Source organism: Cydia pomonella, chromosome 20 (assembly GCF_033807575.1).
Source record: "Cydia pomonella isolate Wapato2018A chromosome 20, ilCydPomo1, whole genome shotgun sequence".
Classification (NCBI taxonomy): domain Eukaryota; kingdom Metazoa; phylum Arthropoda; class Insecta; order Lepidoptera; family Tortricidae; genus Cydia; species Cydia pomonella.
In genome coordinates, this window is record NC_084722.1 from 4,127,801 (window position 1) to 4,144,115 (window position 16,315).

The 16,315-nt window shown below is 39.3% G+C and overlaps 1 protein-coding gene across 1 annotated transcript in view; it reads right to left on the reverse strand.

The window, feature by feature from the left end:
- LOC133529301 (eukaryotic translation initiation factor 4E transporter-like) overlaps positions 1-16,315 on the reverse strand; it is a 64,087-nt gene that overhangs the window by 44,863 nt on the left and 2,909 nt on the right. The window contains exons 2-7 of the mRNA XM_061866998.1: positions 7,094-7,265; positions 6,493-6,571; positions 5,698-5,923; positions 4,451-4,574; positions 3,705-3,797; positions 3,442-3,510 (exon numbers count right to left, since the gene is read on the reverse strand). Coding sequence (XP_061722982.1) covers positions 3,442-3,510; positions 3,705-3,797; positions 4,451-4,574; positions 5,698-5,923; positions 6,493-6,571; positions 7,094-7,265 — 763 coding nt within the window. The remainder of the gene's footprint in view (positions 1-3,441; positions 3,511-3,704; positions 3,798-4,450; positions 4,575-5,697; positions 5,924-6,492; positions 6,572-7,093; positions 7,266-16,315) is intronic.

Sequence of the window (16,315 nt, forward strand, 5' to 3'; positions counted from 1 at the left end):
ACGACGAGCGAAGCGAGGAGGAGCGTGTTAGGTGAACTGCGAGCTAATTGAACTGACTTTTTTTTGGAGAATTGTAAGGCGTTTATGAGTATGTTACTTTTTTAGCTTATTATTGGTAATCGTTGTTATATATTTTTTCCTACTCCTCTACTGTTATCTGTCATTTATGCATTCATTAAAACGAATATAAGAACATACATAAAAGGTTTCAAGAAAAGTCTATATTGTCTATTCCTCATAAAAGCTCTTGTGCTTTTATAAGCTATAATGTTACTGCGATTAATGGCTACCAACCTAACAAAACCAAAACGAATACAGTTTTAAACTAAGTGCATTGATGCCAACTTACAAAATATTCATTTGGTTGCATAGTAAAAATAATTACTTCATAAGTCAGAAACACACATGTGACACCCGTAATATAGCAACACCCATAGACTACGAAGATCGCTTAGCGTTGCTTGTTAGTCTCCGTAGGCTACGGTGGCCAAAATTGAGAAAAAACTGTCCAAAAAATTAATTTAGCAAGTAGCAAGTACCAGGGCCTCATGAGTTACGAGGAGGTGTCGCCAACCGGCCGGCCGCGGCCCGGGGCGGGCCGGGCGCGTAACAAGGTGTATGCTCGCGCGTCTTGGCTATATACTTTTGCTGTAATTTGTTTACCTAAATTAAGATTTATTTTTGTTGACTCGTAGGAAAAATATTGTATGCAACGTTGTATAAGTAGGTCAAAAAATTCTCGTGGCGTATTCCTTTACAATGTTCGCCTACGCCTTCGGCTCCGGCTCACATTGTAACTCACGCCACTCGCCTTTTTTGACCCTTCTTATACAACTGTTGCATAAAATACTATTAAAGTTACAGTGTATATTAATTCAACATTATATTACATGAATTTTATCATTTTATCATAAAAGTATACTATACTTACAGGATGTTATTGATTATGAAATTATAATTTTCGTTGTTATTCGTTATAATCGTTATTCTTAGTGAATGTTATACTTTGAAATATTATACTATTAGAGTTTATATGTTCTATGGAATATACCATAAGTACGTATACGTTTCATTACTTACCCTATGATACGATATTCCATCATGGAATGCCAGTGCCTATCTTCCGGCTTCATCGTCAGACCTTGAAACCTAATCGTGGTCAAAGTTCATTACAAGACTTTTGTAACAAATCCAAACAGCTATGATACGATGTTCCATCATGAAGTGCCATTTCATATCTTCCGGCTCCATCATCAGATCAGTTAGACAGTACCATATTATTGCATTGTCATCAGAACTACATGGGTAAGTAATGAAACGTATACGTACTTATGGTATATACCATAGAACATATAAACTTTAATAGTATAATATTTAAAAGTATTACATTCACTAAGAATAATGATTATAACGAATAACAATGAAAAATATAATTTCATAATCAATAACACCCTTTCAGTATAAAATTCATGTAATATAATGTTGAATTAATATAATTTAATAATATACATATAACAAATATTACCAATAATAATCAAAAAATCTGTAGGGTTATGAGTAGAAACTAAAATATTAACACAAAGAGTTTTATTTGAAAATCAATAAAAAAAATAAGTCAGTTCAATTAGCTCGCAGTTCACCTAACACGCTCCTCCTCGCTTCGCTCGTCGTCGCACCTATCTATACTCTGTCAAACAATACTCTTCCGTGACAGTATCTACACGCTCTGCTGCTTTGTATTCAAATATTATTTAAAATGTAATTCGACATTTTGATATGTGTACTAAATGTAGATGATTTAAACGGAATTATTTCTTATGCTCGTTAGGCGAAACAATGATATATTTTATGTATATATCATTATGAGCTTATACTTTTTGAAAATAGACAATTCGTACATTATACTTAACGTTATTATACGTTATGAACGTTTGTAAAGTAAAATTATACCAAAAGTGCGTATACGTTTCATGACGCACCCGAACTACATACAGCTGCCAATTTTCATGACGCTGCGATCCTTGGAAGATGGTTAAATTAGTTACCTTAGATTCCATTACATAGTTACATACAGGTCGACCTAATAAAAGCGTGTTAAAAATAAGGACAGTTTTTTTTCTTCTGGCTTTTGGACAGAATAATAATACTACCGTACAGAAATGCACTTCCTGCAAAACCGAAGTGGGACAGCGATTCAGGGCCAAATCATGCTGTCTCTTTCTAATGTATGGCACTATCATTTTCGGCTATTTAGGGTTGTCAAAATTGAAGGCATCTTATCTGTGGTTGTGCACGCAAAGGGACGTCAAGTTGTGCCAATCCTAATAATTGCTCGGAGCAATGCTGAGCTGAACGCAGCCGAGAATACCCGAAAGGAGGAGTGTCGCCCCATTGATTAAAGCTAGGTTGGATTAAATCTATTCTTCAATTTAGGCATTCCAATGTACTACAACCACCACCAAACTTAAAAAAAATAAACAGTATAAACTGCTACTGCATTGTTTGTGACAATCTTGGCCGTTTTATCATCGCGTTAAAAAGGCTCGGAGATACGGTATCGGTCGAAGCGGCACTAACAGCGTACCACGGTTACGTATCATCTGTGATCAGTTATGGACTAATACTATGGGGAAACTCAGTGGAAGTTTTTAAGAAACTACAAATTTTGCCTTTGCCCTGTTTGTACTTAAAGGAAATATGCGTTTTTGTTCAATCACATTCCACATAAATAAATAAATATTATAGGACATTATTACACAAATTGACTAAGTCCCACAGTAAGCTCAATGAGACTTGTGTTGAAGGTACTTACACAACGATATATATAATATATAAATATTTATAAATACTTAAATACTTACATAGAAAATACCCATGACTCAGCCACATATTTTAAAACGCGAGGTGAAACTCTCAATTGACAGACAAGGCCGGCTATCATGAATCTCTTGTACCATCCTCGATGCAATAAAGACATATACAGAAGAAATGTCGCTAACATTTGTCTAGTGGTCTATAATGTACTCCCAGAGGACATAAAGTTGCTCGAGGGTAATTCTTTTATGCGTCGCGTGGGCTGCGAGGGCTTCAGCTTCGAGCTTAAGAAGAAAACGAGCTAGCTTCTACCAACGCTACTATAGCGTAAAGGCGTACCTCGACCGCAGTTAGTTCAGTTTTAGGTTCTGAATCTGATTTTTGTACCTCTAGGTTAGAACTGAATGTAGTGTTACTTAACTATACCATATATTTTGAGCTATACAAAATGGATATATTAATTTTTAATTTATACTAAGCTACATTGTTATGTTATTCATTTTTATTATTCGATTTAAGACTGATTTGATTTGCACGTATGCATGCAGGCAAGATACACAGTACTGTATCTAAGCAAATAAACATTTCTGATTTCTGATATAATTTTTGACTAAAAAGTGTACTCACCACTCTGGTTCATCTTCTTTCTCAAAACGTCGTTGAGAATAGCGACCACCTGATCTGCGGTTGTCTTCCCTGTGAAACAATCTGCATAAGTAGTAGAAATCGAAGGCACACAAGATTTTTTTTAGGGTTCCGTAGCCAAATGGCAAAAAACGGAACCCTTATAGATTCGTCATGTCCGTCTGTCTGTCCGATTCTGTCACAGCCACTTTTTTAACAGCAATGAAACTTCGGTCATATAAATCAACAAATGTTGAACATCTTACCTCTCTCTCTGTTTTTCGTTGTTGAATCGGTCGTCCCTTTCCCTCTTAATGTCAGAGGAGTAGGAGTCACGGGTAAACGAACGTCGCTCGAACCTGCAACATAAAAATATCGAATAACTGTTGTAATTTGTTGTGGATTATTTTGTAGAGCTGCTCTGTAAAATAAAATAGTAAATTAATAATTCATATTAAAAGGTTTATAAAATACAATATTAAACAAACTCTATGCTCCCGACCAACTCGAATGTGGTACGTCCCGCGCCATGATTCTTGAACGTCCCTAATCCCCCTACCGGTACTTACTCGTACCTATCGCCGTTGGCTTATGGGCCTATATGAATATAATAGTATTCTATGCTCTGAGGAGAGGCCGTGCTTACTCGAACCTGTCGCCATTGGGCCAGTGTTCGCGAGGCCGGTAGGGCTCGCTGGGCCGGTACTCGCCCTCCACCCAGCCCGAGTCACGTCTAACATGCTAACTAGCCTGCCTACTGGTACTTACTCGTACCTGTCGCCATTGGGCCAGTGTTCGCGAGGCCGGTAGGGCTCGCTGGGCCGGTACTCGCCCTCCACCCAGCCCGAGTCACGTCTAACATGCTAACTAGCCTGCCTACTGGTACTTACTCGTACCTGTCGCCATTGGGCCAGTGTTCGCGAGGCCGGTAGGGCTCGCTGGGCCGGTGATCCACCCAGCCCGACTGACGTCTAAAATGCTCCCTAGCCTCCCTACTGGTACTTACTCGTACCTATCGCCGTTGGGTCGGTGTTCGCGAGGCCGGTAAGGCTCACTGGGCCGGTATTCGCCCTCCTCCCAGCCCGAGTGCGGTACGTCCCGCACCATGATCCGGCCTGAGCCGATACGACGACCCGCTGTAAAAAAATATGGCGTTAATATTTTCAGTATCCAGAAAACAGGTGTTAAAGGTATAAACAAGTAAGTTATTAAGATATTTTACACCTCTGTCTGACTGCGATAAGAACCGTGGTCAATGTGGAAAAATGTTGGCAATACTATACAACGCTATGCCGAAGCTTGTAGCATGCATCACCTGTATTTGCCGAGATTACGTTTATATAGGCCTTTTAAATAATAATAATACGAAATTTACAGTTCATTCGCAATAATAATTCGTTACGAAGAATTGAAAAGGCCATGTTTGTATAATTCTTAGTAAAAATGAAAATATTTTACATCTTCTTATCTTGACTGGAATTCCTACTTATCTGTTTAGAGAGTATGGTCAGGTAGGTCAGGCCACATGCAGAGGCGGCGGATGGCGGATAGTCCACAGCTACTTATGAAGGCACTTTGGGGACACCGAACTATGCTCTGAGACCACCTAGTTGTCTTGGCTTGAGCGGGCGCGAGACACAGCGGCGACTCGGGTCGTGTCCTAGCGTCGTTTGGCGGCGGGGGCTCCACAGCAACTCGCAAAGGATTGCTGGGGAGACATCACGATGCTCTGTCACTATACCTGGTTATTACTTGGCTTGTGCGGGCGATTCGGATCGTGTCCTAGCGATGTGCGGAGGCCGGGCAACGGCGGGGGCTCCACAACCACTCGTAAGTATCGTTGGACAAACAGCACTATATTTCTTCTCCGTTTTAACAGTACTATGACACTATACCTGGTTCAGGCTTGGCTTGAGCGGGCGCAGGGCACAGCGGTGACTCCGGTCGTGTCCTAGCGACATGCGGCGGAGGTGCTGCAGCGGCAGGCGCTCCACAACCACTAGTGAAGGATCGCCGTTTGGGAGACAGGACTATGCCGCTGCCACTACTCCGTTCTAACAGCACTATGACACTATACCTGGTTCAGGCTTGGCTTGAGCGGGTGCAGGGCACAGCGGTGACTCCGGTCGTGTCCTAGCGACATGCGGCGGAGGTGCTGCAGCGGCAGGCGCTCCACAACCACTAGTGAAGGATCGCCTTTGGGGAGACAGGACTATGCCGCTGCCATTACTCCGTTCTAACAGCACTATGACACTATACCTGGTTCAGGCTTGGCTTGAGCGGGTGCAGGGCACAGCGGTGACTCCGGTCGTGTCCTAGCGACATGCGGCGGAGGTGCTGCAGCGGCAGGCGCTCCACAACCACTAGTGAAGGATCGCCGTTGGGGAGACAGGACTATGCCGCTGCTCGGCTCACTCTCCTTGCGGACGCGCTCGCGAGGGTCGGCGGAACGACGCTCCCGCTCGCGTTCGCGGCCGTACACGCCCTGGAATCATTGAGATATTAGATAAAAGCATTAAGTAAACAATATTCATGAATAGCTTGTCACAACTGGAAACAGTCCAGATGTGGAATGAACTCCGATACCGAAGGAAATTTTATAAAATAAATACGACGCCCGACGTTCTTCAAAAGGCCGATATCCTAAGGGTCGAAAACGGACTTGTGACCACAGGAGTTGCTTTCTATAGTTTAATGTTACTACTGTCTACCAAACACGGTTAAAATATAATATATTAAATGGCTGTCTGCGTAACAGGGTGCTAATGATAGCGAACCTATTTCTTTCAATCTCGCTGCGTTAAAAAAATAATATGCTTGAAGGCCGCACTGGCAGGATCGCCATGTGAGGTTAGGGGCGTGAAAGGAGAGCTATCTGGTCTTGAGTATACGTTTATTGTGTCTTAAATAACAAGTACATGCCATTATATACTAAGCTATGCACGTGTGTGGGTAAGGCGTAGTACACACACTACAGCCATGCCGATAACAGCGTCCATCATACGCTCACAATAGAGCTCAAAATAAACATAACAGAATACATAGTATACATACCTTGTGGTTTTCGGCTGGTGCATCGCCTCTGGCCCCTCGATCGTCTTCGTTAGGGGAGTCGGATCGCTTTTTCAACACCCTGAAATGGAAAATAATGTTGATTTCATGCTCATACTAATTTTATCAACACAAGGAATGTATTGTTTATGTTATGGAGTTTTTACTTCAGTGCCTTATTTAAGAATAACATTTTCATGCGTCCGAAACTTTTGCAGTTTTATTATACTTATACTTATTTGTAAAATCCCATACTCTGAGACAGAATGATGTGGCGTTCGCTAGTCCTACATATTAAGTTACAAAGTATTATCGTCCACACTAGAATCTGTGTAACCACGCACATAACCGAAGTTACAGAACTGCCGGAATACAGACCGTTGCGATGGTCTCTTGGAGTGGGCCTAGATCATCCATAACAATGTGAGTAGCGAACAGTAGTACAGAACTCACAGCGCGAGCGCGTATCGCAGCCCGCGAACGGCACGTCTAACCCCTTCTTGACGAGCGACGAGTGCCGCAGCCGTAACAGTTGTTTGCGGGTGTAGGCGAGCGGCCGCCGCGTCGACGACGCTTGTGTAAGCAACAGTACTAAAGTACTCACAGCGCGAGCGCGTCGCAGCCCGCGAGCGGCACGTCGAGCCCCTTCTTGACGAGCGGCGAGTGCCGCAGCCGTAACAGTTGTTCCCGGGTGTAGGTGAGCGTCCGACGCGCCGGCCCGACGGCGAGCACCGCCGGGTCGCCGCCGCCGCTCATCGACCCGCTCTCGTCGTGACCTGGTGACAAAAAGAAAAATAACATTATGTAATGTATGTTATTTGTTTATTTGTTTATTTATTAGACATTTATAAGCTAACAGGTACACCAAATCGCTTACAAACTAGATTACAGTAGGATATACAATACAAATTACATTATATACATTAAAACCATTTCATGTGATGTTGAATAAAAATTTTCTATGTCTATGTCTAAAACACAGTTCATTATTTGCAGAAATATTAAATATAGGATTATTAAATAAATTAAATTAGTCAAATAGAAATCATCATCATTATAATTAAATTATTAAAAATAGAAGTCAGTTTTTTGAGGCCAAATATTGGCTAAGGAATTCTGATAGCTTTTTACCAAAACCACCAACACTATCCGCGAATATGTCAATCTGCGGGGCAACAATGGACATGACATTAAGGAGAGAGAGCGCCCGAGTCGTGGGTGAGTTAGCGGCGCGGCGGGTGCGCGCGGGGCACCCCGCGAACAGGCGCGCCGGGCGCCGCGCGGGCAGCGCGCTCAGGCCCGGGGGACAGGGACGCCACCCCGGGACGAACAGGCCGAGTCTCTTCAGTACATCCGGATTATTTACTGAGTTGTTTATATACGGTATGAGAAACCACACATACCTACGCCTCGGCCACAAAACGCACAAATTGTTTTCCTTATCCTTAGTCTTTAAGTGCTAACACTGTACTTATACTGTTTTCAATAAAATTATTTGTATTTTGTATTTGTTTTAACTAATGTATGACGATCTGCGTCAGTGTTCAGCGTGCGTTTCGTGGCTTCGGGTGACTTTAGTGTTGGTAGCAACTAGAGTCTTTTGAGTCTAAATTGAAGAACTCTACTTGTTTTACGAGACTCAGAGCTTAAAAACTACCGAGTCTTTTAAGTCCCGAGTAGTCCTTTATTGAGTCTTTTTAAGGGCAACTCAAAAGGACTCGAGTCTCCGGATAAAGACTCAGTCAACAATTTTATAGGTTTTACTTGAACAGTAAAGCAAATAGGCGTTATTGTATGATTTATGTTATGTACATCCATGCATTTTACATAAAGACAACGCATTTCGAAGTTATTTGTAAAAAAATACAAGTTCTCCGAAAAGGACTAAAGTCTCTACAAAAGACTCGAGTCTCTAATAAGTTGAAAAGAACTAGAGTTTCATCTTAATTATGAGAGTCTGAAAAACTGAGTCGAGTCTTAAAGCAGAGGACTCAAAGGACTCGAGTCTTAACCAACACTTTGTGACTTATGGACCAGCCATTAGTATTCTTAAGTATGCTTCAAGGATCTCTGCGGTGAAATGGTGAGGTAAGGCCTTCTAAACAGGTCCATTGAAAGAAAAAATACATTCAGAATATTCTGATACCGGTATGGCCACGGTTTACCGCAACAAATCAATCATCTCTTAATGCGTTTTTAGCGTGTTTGCCAGATTTTTAACCTGTCGCAGATGATAACTGTGACAGACGATCGCATTGTCAAGGTGGCTTAAAGGGCCAGCAGGAGCATTTAGTTGTAATCGTGGAGTAGAAGAAGTACGATATTCTTTATAATTTCTATCAGTTAAAAAAAACATGACAATAGTGACAATGCAAAAAATTAACCGTCCAAATCAAACCAATAGGCATGTGTCGCTACTAATCCCTTACACTCCAACCGACAGACATTGTACGGCCATTCCGCCCTATTGTGACAATTAGCTTGACCGTAAACGCTGTATCTTTATATTGACTGTGAGTGACTTATGACTTTGCGTTGTCAACTATGAAGGTGACCGGTTCAGGAACAAATATGGATGCAAATTGCTTCAGCCCTTCGTTTTGACCGTTGAGGGGTGGCTTGGAATAAACTAGAGCTTTATTTTGTAAATGCTTCATTCTTTTGAAGACATTATGTATGTAAAATGTGTTTAAGTTGACCCCTAATTTCAATCTGCTCTGAGTTAGTTTTTGTTGCGAAATTGTCGGCGTTACTCATTTTTTGCGGCGGTTTAAATTTGTGGTCAGAATTTAGAACCCATACTTATGGGAGAACCTACAAGGTAAAATTTTAATGATTTATTTGGGTGGATCAACTTTTTTATAGTTACTCTGTCCCGTTCACCAGATGACGGTAGTAGTTAGTTTGTTTGAATAAATATTATACTATGTCTACTAATATGCTAAGTAGGTATACCATTATTACAAATACCATTAAGTCGCGGTTTAAGAGTGACCCAGTAGTAGGGCTAAGATGGTCGGCTCTTTATCATTTGTCACTATGCCCGTCACGTTCTAACAAGTATGTACGCGCGAAAGTGACGGGCATAGTGACAAGTGATAAAAATGGAACCATGATGCCACCGCAGGCGACCGATACCATGGACCGCGAGTGACAAGAAAAAGTGGATTCCCCCATTTAAGTATTTTATCTTACACAAAGGTAATATTTTTTTGTTTACATTTTATCCCATTCTATTGAATCCATTAATTATAAATAATTTTTTCACGACCTTTTCACACGACATACAGCACGAGGAAAGGAATTATTTAATTATTTACATAGTTAATTAAATATGGTAAAGAGAATACATGTTGACAAATATTCATTGACCCGACGACTACCATTCAATAATTATTTATTTATTGATTTATGTAAAAAGGTAAGGTGATTGAGATCAACTTTTGTGCATATTTAATAAGTTTATAGAACATTCTTTGTGAATAATTTCTAAAAAGTAGAATCTATAGCGTTTTGACGTATTCAATCCACGAGAGGTAAACTAATGTTTCTGTCTAGCGAAACCCTAATGAGACATAAGAAAATGAGGTTTTCAGTAGGTAATAGACATGTAAAATTAATAAGTTAAAATGTTTTTCATTCATTCAATTATTTTACCAAATTTTATTATAACTTAAAGTGTTTTAAAAATCAGTATTAGAGTTGTTTTTCGAGTATTAAGTGAAGTGCGAGGTGCTGGGGTACTAATAAAAGCGACGACAACGCAACGTTATGTCTAAACTATCTTTTGGTGGCGCAATTTCTCATACAAGACCATCATCATCATAATTCTTAAGAGCCTGGCTCTTGTCGGTGGTAACCGTCATTCGTTCTCTCTGCCACTGTTTTGAGCTCACTGATAAGTCACTAAGTTGATTTTCTCTTTGGCTTAGTGTTGGTAGGAACTCAAGTCTTTTGAGTCTAAATTGAAGAACTCGACTTGTTTTTACGAGACTCAGTGCTTAAAAAACTTCTGGGTCTTTTAAGTCCCGAGTCGAGTCCTTTATTGAGTCTTTTTTAAGCGCACTCAAAAGGACTCGAGTCTCCGAATAAAGACTCAGTCAACAATTTTATAGGTTTTACCTAAACAGCAGTAAAGAAAATAGGCGTTATTGTATGATTTATGTTATGTACATCCATGAATTTTACATAAACACAACGCATAGGGATTGCAAACCGGATTGATTTTCAATCCGGCCGGATCCGGCCGGATTTTGGCCATAACCCGGCCGGATCCGGCCGGACCGGATCCGGTTTGGTATAGGGATATCAAAATTAATTAAATGACATATTTTTCTAGTTTTTTTGCGTAATACGTATTCCTAAATCTATAATTTGAAGTTAATAAATAACTTCTTAACAATAAAATAACCCTTAGCAGTAAAAAGTGTGACCTTGTCAATATCACTTAAAAACCCAAATATGAAATCGGTCATTTATTATATATAACCATTCACAAGTGCTCAAATTTTCGTTTACAATTATAAATTTGATCAGTTTCCAAAGCCCGGTAATGGGATGTGGGGTGGGAATTGGAACTCCTTGAAATGACAAGTTTTTGTAACTGTTCATTGATTGAATTCTTTGTAACGTTGACATCCATTCTAGTAAGAAAATAAGATATTTTACTATTAACCAAAATGATATTAAATTTTCCCTCATTTTTTGCCCAAGAAAGTAGTAGTCTGTATGATTTAAAAAAAAAATACCTTTTTTTTATTTACAGAAAAGTATATTGGTCAAATTATAGGGAATGGAACACGACACGACGATCTCATGCGAAAAATAATAGAGTGTAGGATTGAAATCCATCGCGGAAAGGGACTCCTTAAGAAAAGTACATGGATCAAATAAAGAATTGGCTAGACGTACAGTAGCATGTACCATTAAGGAAATTGCATAAGATTAGATGAAATTATAAATACAAAAGATTCTCTCTCAAATTTGAATAGAAAATAAACAATATTTTATCATATATATATATATATATATATATATATATATATATATATAAAATCGAAGTAAACTAAAGATTATCAATGTTATCATTTCATTTCATACATTCATGACCGACCGGTTTGGCCTAGTGGGTAGTGACCCTGCCTACGAAGCTGATGGTCCCGGGTTCAAATCCTGGTAAGGGCATTTATTCGTGTGATGAGCATGGATATTTGTTCCTGAGTCATGGGTGTTTTCTATGTATTTAAGTATTTATAAATATTTATATATTATATATATCGTTGTCTAAGTACCCTCAACACAAGCCTTATTGAGCTTACTGTGGGACTTGGTCAATTTGTGTAATAATGTCCTATATTTTATTGATTATTTATTTTTATTATTTATTAATTTTCAATACAAACTTACAATCTTATATTCATTCACACGTGTGACACATATTGACTAGCCCAGCTCTAGTCGGTTGAGTACCGCCGACTTAATCCTGCTCATTTGTTTACTTTTAATCTCCTATCACAACATTATGACACTCTTTTCTTCTCTGTAGCATAAATTACAAATGCCTTCCATGACATCTCCATCGTTTAATTTTTCCTTCTATTACAGTATTTATGTAATCGTCGTATCGTGCCACCAACATGAAAGGCAACTTCTGTTCCCAGACATCGTCATAATAAATATATTTTTATTTAACTAAATTTAAACTTTTTCATTCGTTTTATGCTCTGTTCAAGTTCATACCTCTCATCCGTCGCCTTTTCCTCATCTAAACCGCACAGTGCGTGCTGTATTTAGGCGTTTTTTTTATTTGACCGGATCCGGTCCGGATCCGGTGATTTTTACCGGATCCGGTAGCTCCTGAAAAGTGCCGGATCCGGCCGGATTACCGGATCCGCCGGACCGGATTGCAATCCCTAACAACGCATTTCGAAGTTATTTGTAATAAAATTATAAGTTAGTCTCCCATAAGAAATTATTCTCCTTACCTCAATCAATTTTTCGTGTTATGGCTCCATCAAGGTGTTGATGATTCTGCCAATGTCGAGGTTGGATAAGACACGGCTAGTATATGAATCTTATCATATTACGGTCATAGACAGTGTACGGTGGATTCTCCTTACCTCTACCCTGCATAATATCTGTCTATCATATATTAAGCTGTCAGTGCCAAACAACAAATGTAAAGCAAACATGACAATTGACAGCTCACACTGACAATTCCTTGTACATTTGACGTTGGGCCAGCAATATAAGTCAATGTCAGGCGAGAATCGTCACCATGGCATAACAGAGGCCAGTCGGCCCCACACTCATTAAGGTCACAAATACGTAAGAATACATTTCTTTACCCTAATCCATAGAAACAAGTAGACCGCGAGCCAGGAACAGATTTCCAGGAACCAATCGCCGCCGGGCGAAAACTCGTATAGTGGTTAACGGCTATGTATGATGAACCCTCGTGGACGTCAGCTGCCGCTCCGTTGGTGGATTGAGGAATGGCAGCCACCGATACACGTAAAAATAATGTCATCGCCTCCCCTTTGACACTTTGTCAGATGCTATTTTTACTTTAAAAAATCGTCCGCCGGTTGTATCGCGGTGGTAAGAACGTCAGCTGGTCGCATGAACATGTAAAAAATTAGCGCTTTACCTTTTTATGATAGTAATAAAAAAATATAAAGCTTTACATGTAGCATTCTATCGGGCGTTCCAAATAAACGGTTACTCAATTTACACATTATTACGCATACTTTGAGGATATAAAGTGGTAAGGCGCGTATGTTTTACATGTTCATGTCATCAACTGACGGTCTTTCCACCGCGATACAACCGGCCGACTGATTTTTTAATTCATGGTAGCATCTAAACTATCATCTGACAAAGTATCAGCCGGGAGTCGATGACTGACGATATATGCTCCTGGCCCGCGGTCTAAACGGACTTATATACATATTTATGACTGTACGGCCGATAATTAGCGACGCACAAATCGCACGGAAACGCGCGCACACACAATCATAGTAAAATGAATGGAAATGATTGTCTTCGTATTGTTATCTTGCACCGTTTCCCGTGTTAGTCGGCCACAAAGGGCTCGGATTGTTATGGGTACGATGGAGAAACAAGTACGTTCAAACAAGTAGTGTTTTGTATTTCCGACAATGCCATTCTTAAGCGTTTAAACCAATAAACTAAACATGCTTGTTAGTTAAATAAAATACTTTATACCTTTTTCTTTAAACTACACATACTTTTTATAGTATTTTTCAAATTCGAAGGGTAGTAAGAAATTAGAAATGATTTTATACGATTCTCGATTAAATCTGCAAAAACCTTACCCCCTTATTCATAAAACTTTACGTGCCTGAATTAGTTAAATTATGTTTTATCCCTTTCTTACAAATACATAAGTCAAAATGACAGGTAAAGACAAACGATTCATAACTAATTCAAGCTTGTAATGCGTATACGAATAACGCCATTATTATCTATTCTATTGGTGATATAATTGTATTTTTACAAGCTTTTATTTACTTTCACCTGACCGTTGTCTGTTTGTAATCAAATCTTGCAAGTTAAATTTGACCCACTTCCCGGTTTCCGATGAAGCTGAAAATTTGCATACATATATAAGTCGGGTGACAATGCAATATTATGGTACCATCGAGATGATCTGATGATGGAGATAGGAGGTGGCCATAGGAACTCTGTGATAAAACAACGTAACCTAATTGTGTTTGGGGTTTTTAGAATTGTCTCGATGACTATTAGTTACTTGTGGAAAGAAAAGTACAGTCAACGATAAAAGCTTGTACCAAAAATTAATTTTTTGCCAAAAACTTATTTAAGTAAACGTACCTTGTCAATTGGACGTGACTGAAACGATTTGACACGAGCGGAATCGATTCGGTCGATAAGTAGAGTCAAACTATTGCAATTGCGTTCCGTTTTACATAATGAAACGACGATTAAATTTAACTTTTTATTTTTATAATATAATATATATTTTGGTGATTTATGTCTAATATTAATATACTAAGCTACGAAGTTAGGTATTTCTTGCCCTATTGGGATTCAAGTTAATTTTGATAAAAAATAATGGTCTGAAACGTCAATTGCATGGAATGAAAAAAAAAAGTCACCCTACCCTTCCCGTTTGAAAAAGACTATAGAATGGAATAAAATGAATTGAGCATTAAAATATGTAAATCATTAATTAGGTTTAGAAGTAAATCTCTACGTGTGTCCTATGACACAGGCACGGGTAGCGTCCGCTCGGTGTGCCCTAACATTAAATTGTCAAAAGCGACTCTACGTGTTGGCTGCAGCTCCACAGTCCACATGACGGGGACACCGTTGCACAATCAAGGAATTTAATTTCCGAGCCACTTCTTATCTTTGTGCAAATAAAATCAATATGAAAGCCACTAAGAATCTCGTATTGTTACTGTGACAAGGTACAGTCTCCATCAGATATATCAGAGCGGCCGAAGTGCTCAAAAATATCCGAACACGCACTCTAACGCCTCGACAATATAGGAATGTTCAGATATTAGTGAATGCTTTGGCCGCTCCAATATATCTGATGGCGACTGTAACAAAGCGTCACAGAAATCTGAATCTCGTAAGGCAACATATAGATCGTGTCATTCACGAAGAGGCGTGCCTTGACTCGCAATGTCATTTTATTAAAGGTTAGATTTGACAAATCTGCGCGCCATCGTGACTAACACGAAAGTATACTAAGCAAGTGTATTTCTTCAGAAATAAAAAAAAATCTTTGTCCCGGAAACAGAATAACCTCAACCTAAACAAAACGTGATCAGCAAGAACACCAATTTCAAACCGGAATGAATCAGTTCAAAATGCACTTTATGCAATTCCGCCACTAGACGCCAGACACAACAAAACGACCGTTCAAATTTTACATTCTAATTGCTTACTAACACGAGCGAGGTGAATGCTCAACTGGACCAGTATAGAATATACACCGCAGACGAAAAGTATGAAAAAAAGTTTTTGCCAAAAATTTACAAGCTTTTATCGCGGACTGTACTTTTCTTTCCACAGGCAACTAATACTCTTCGAAACAATTCTAAAAACCCGCGTTATTTTATCATAAAGATCCCATGGCCAACTCCTGTCTCTCCATCATCAGACCAGCTCGACGGTACCATAATATTGCATTGTCACCCGACTTACATATGTAAATGTATGCAAATTTTCAACTCGATCAGAAATCGAGAAGTGGGTGAAATTTATCTTCCAAGGTTTAACCCACGCTAACAAAATATAATAAATAAATATTATAGGACATTATTACACAAATTGACGAAGTCCCACAGTAAGCTCAATAAGGCTTGTGTTGAGGGTACTTAGACAACGATATATATAAGATATAAATATTTATAAGTACTTAAATACATAGAAAACACCCATGACTCAGGAACAAATATCCATGCTCATCACACAAATACATGCCCTTATCAGGATTTGAACCCGGGACCATCAGCTGCGTAGGCAGGGTCACTACCCACTAGGCCAAACCGGTCGTCAATATGTACATACCAACATAACATATGTACATACTAACAGGGCAAGTTAAATAAAAGCTTGATGTAAGAAACCTGATATGAAGTGATTACGGATGACTATCCGACTGTACCAAGTCCAATGTTTGTTTTTGCAAAGCCTTATAAGTTTTTTTTTAGGACAAAGAAGGCACACTAATACCTTTTCGCAACGAAACTAATGAAAGTGAAACTATTTCGACGAAGTATTACATACAGCTTTAGTGTCAAACATAGCCTACCTTATTTCCGAAAAG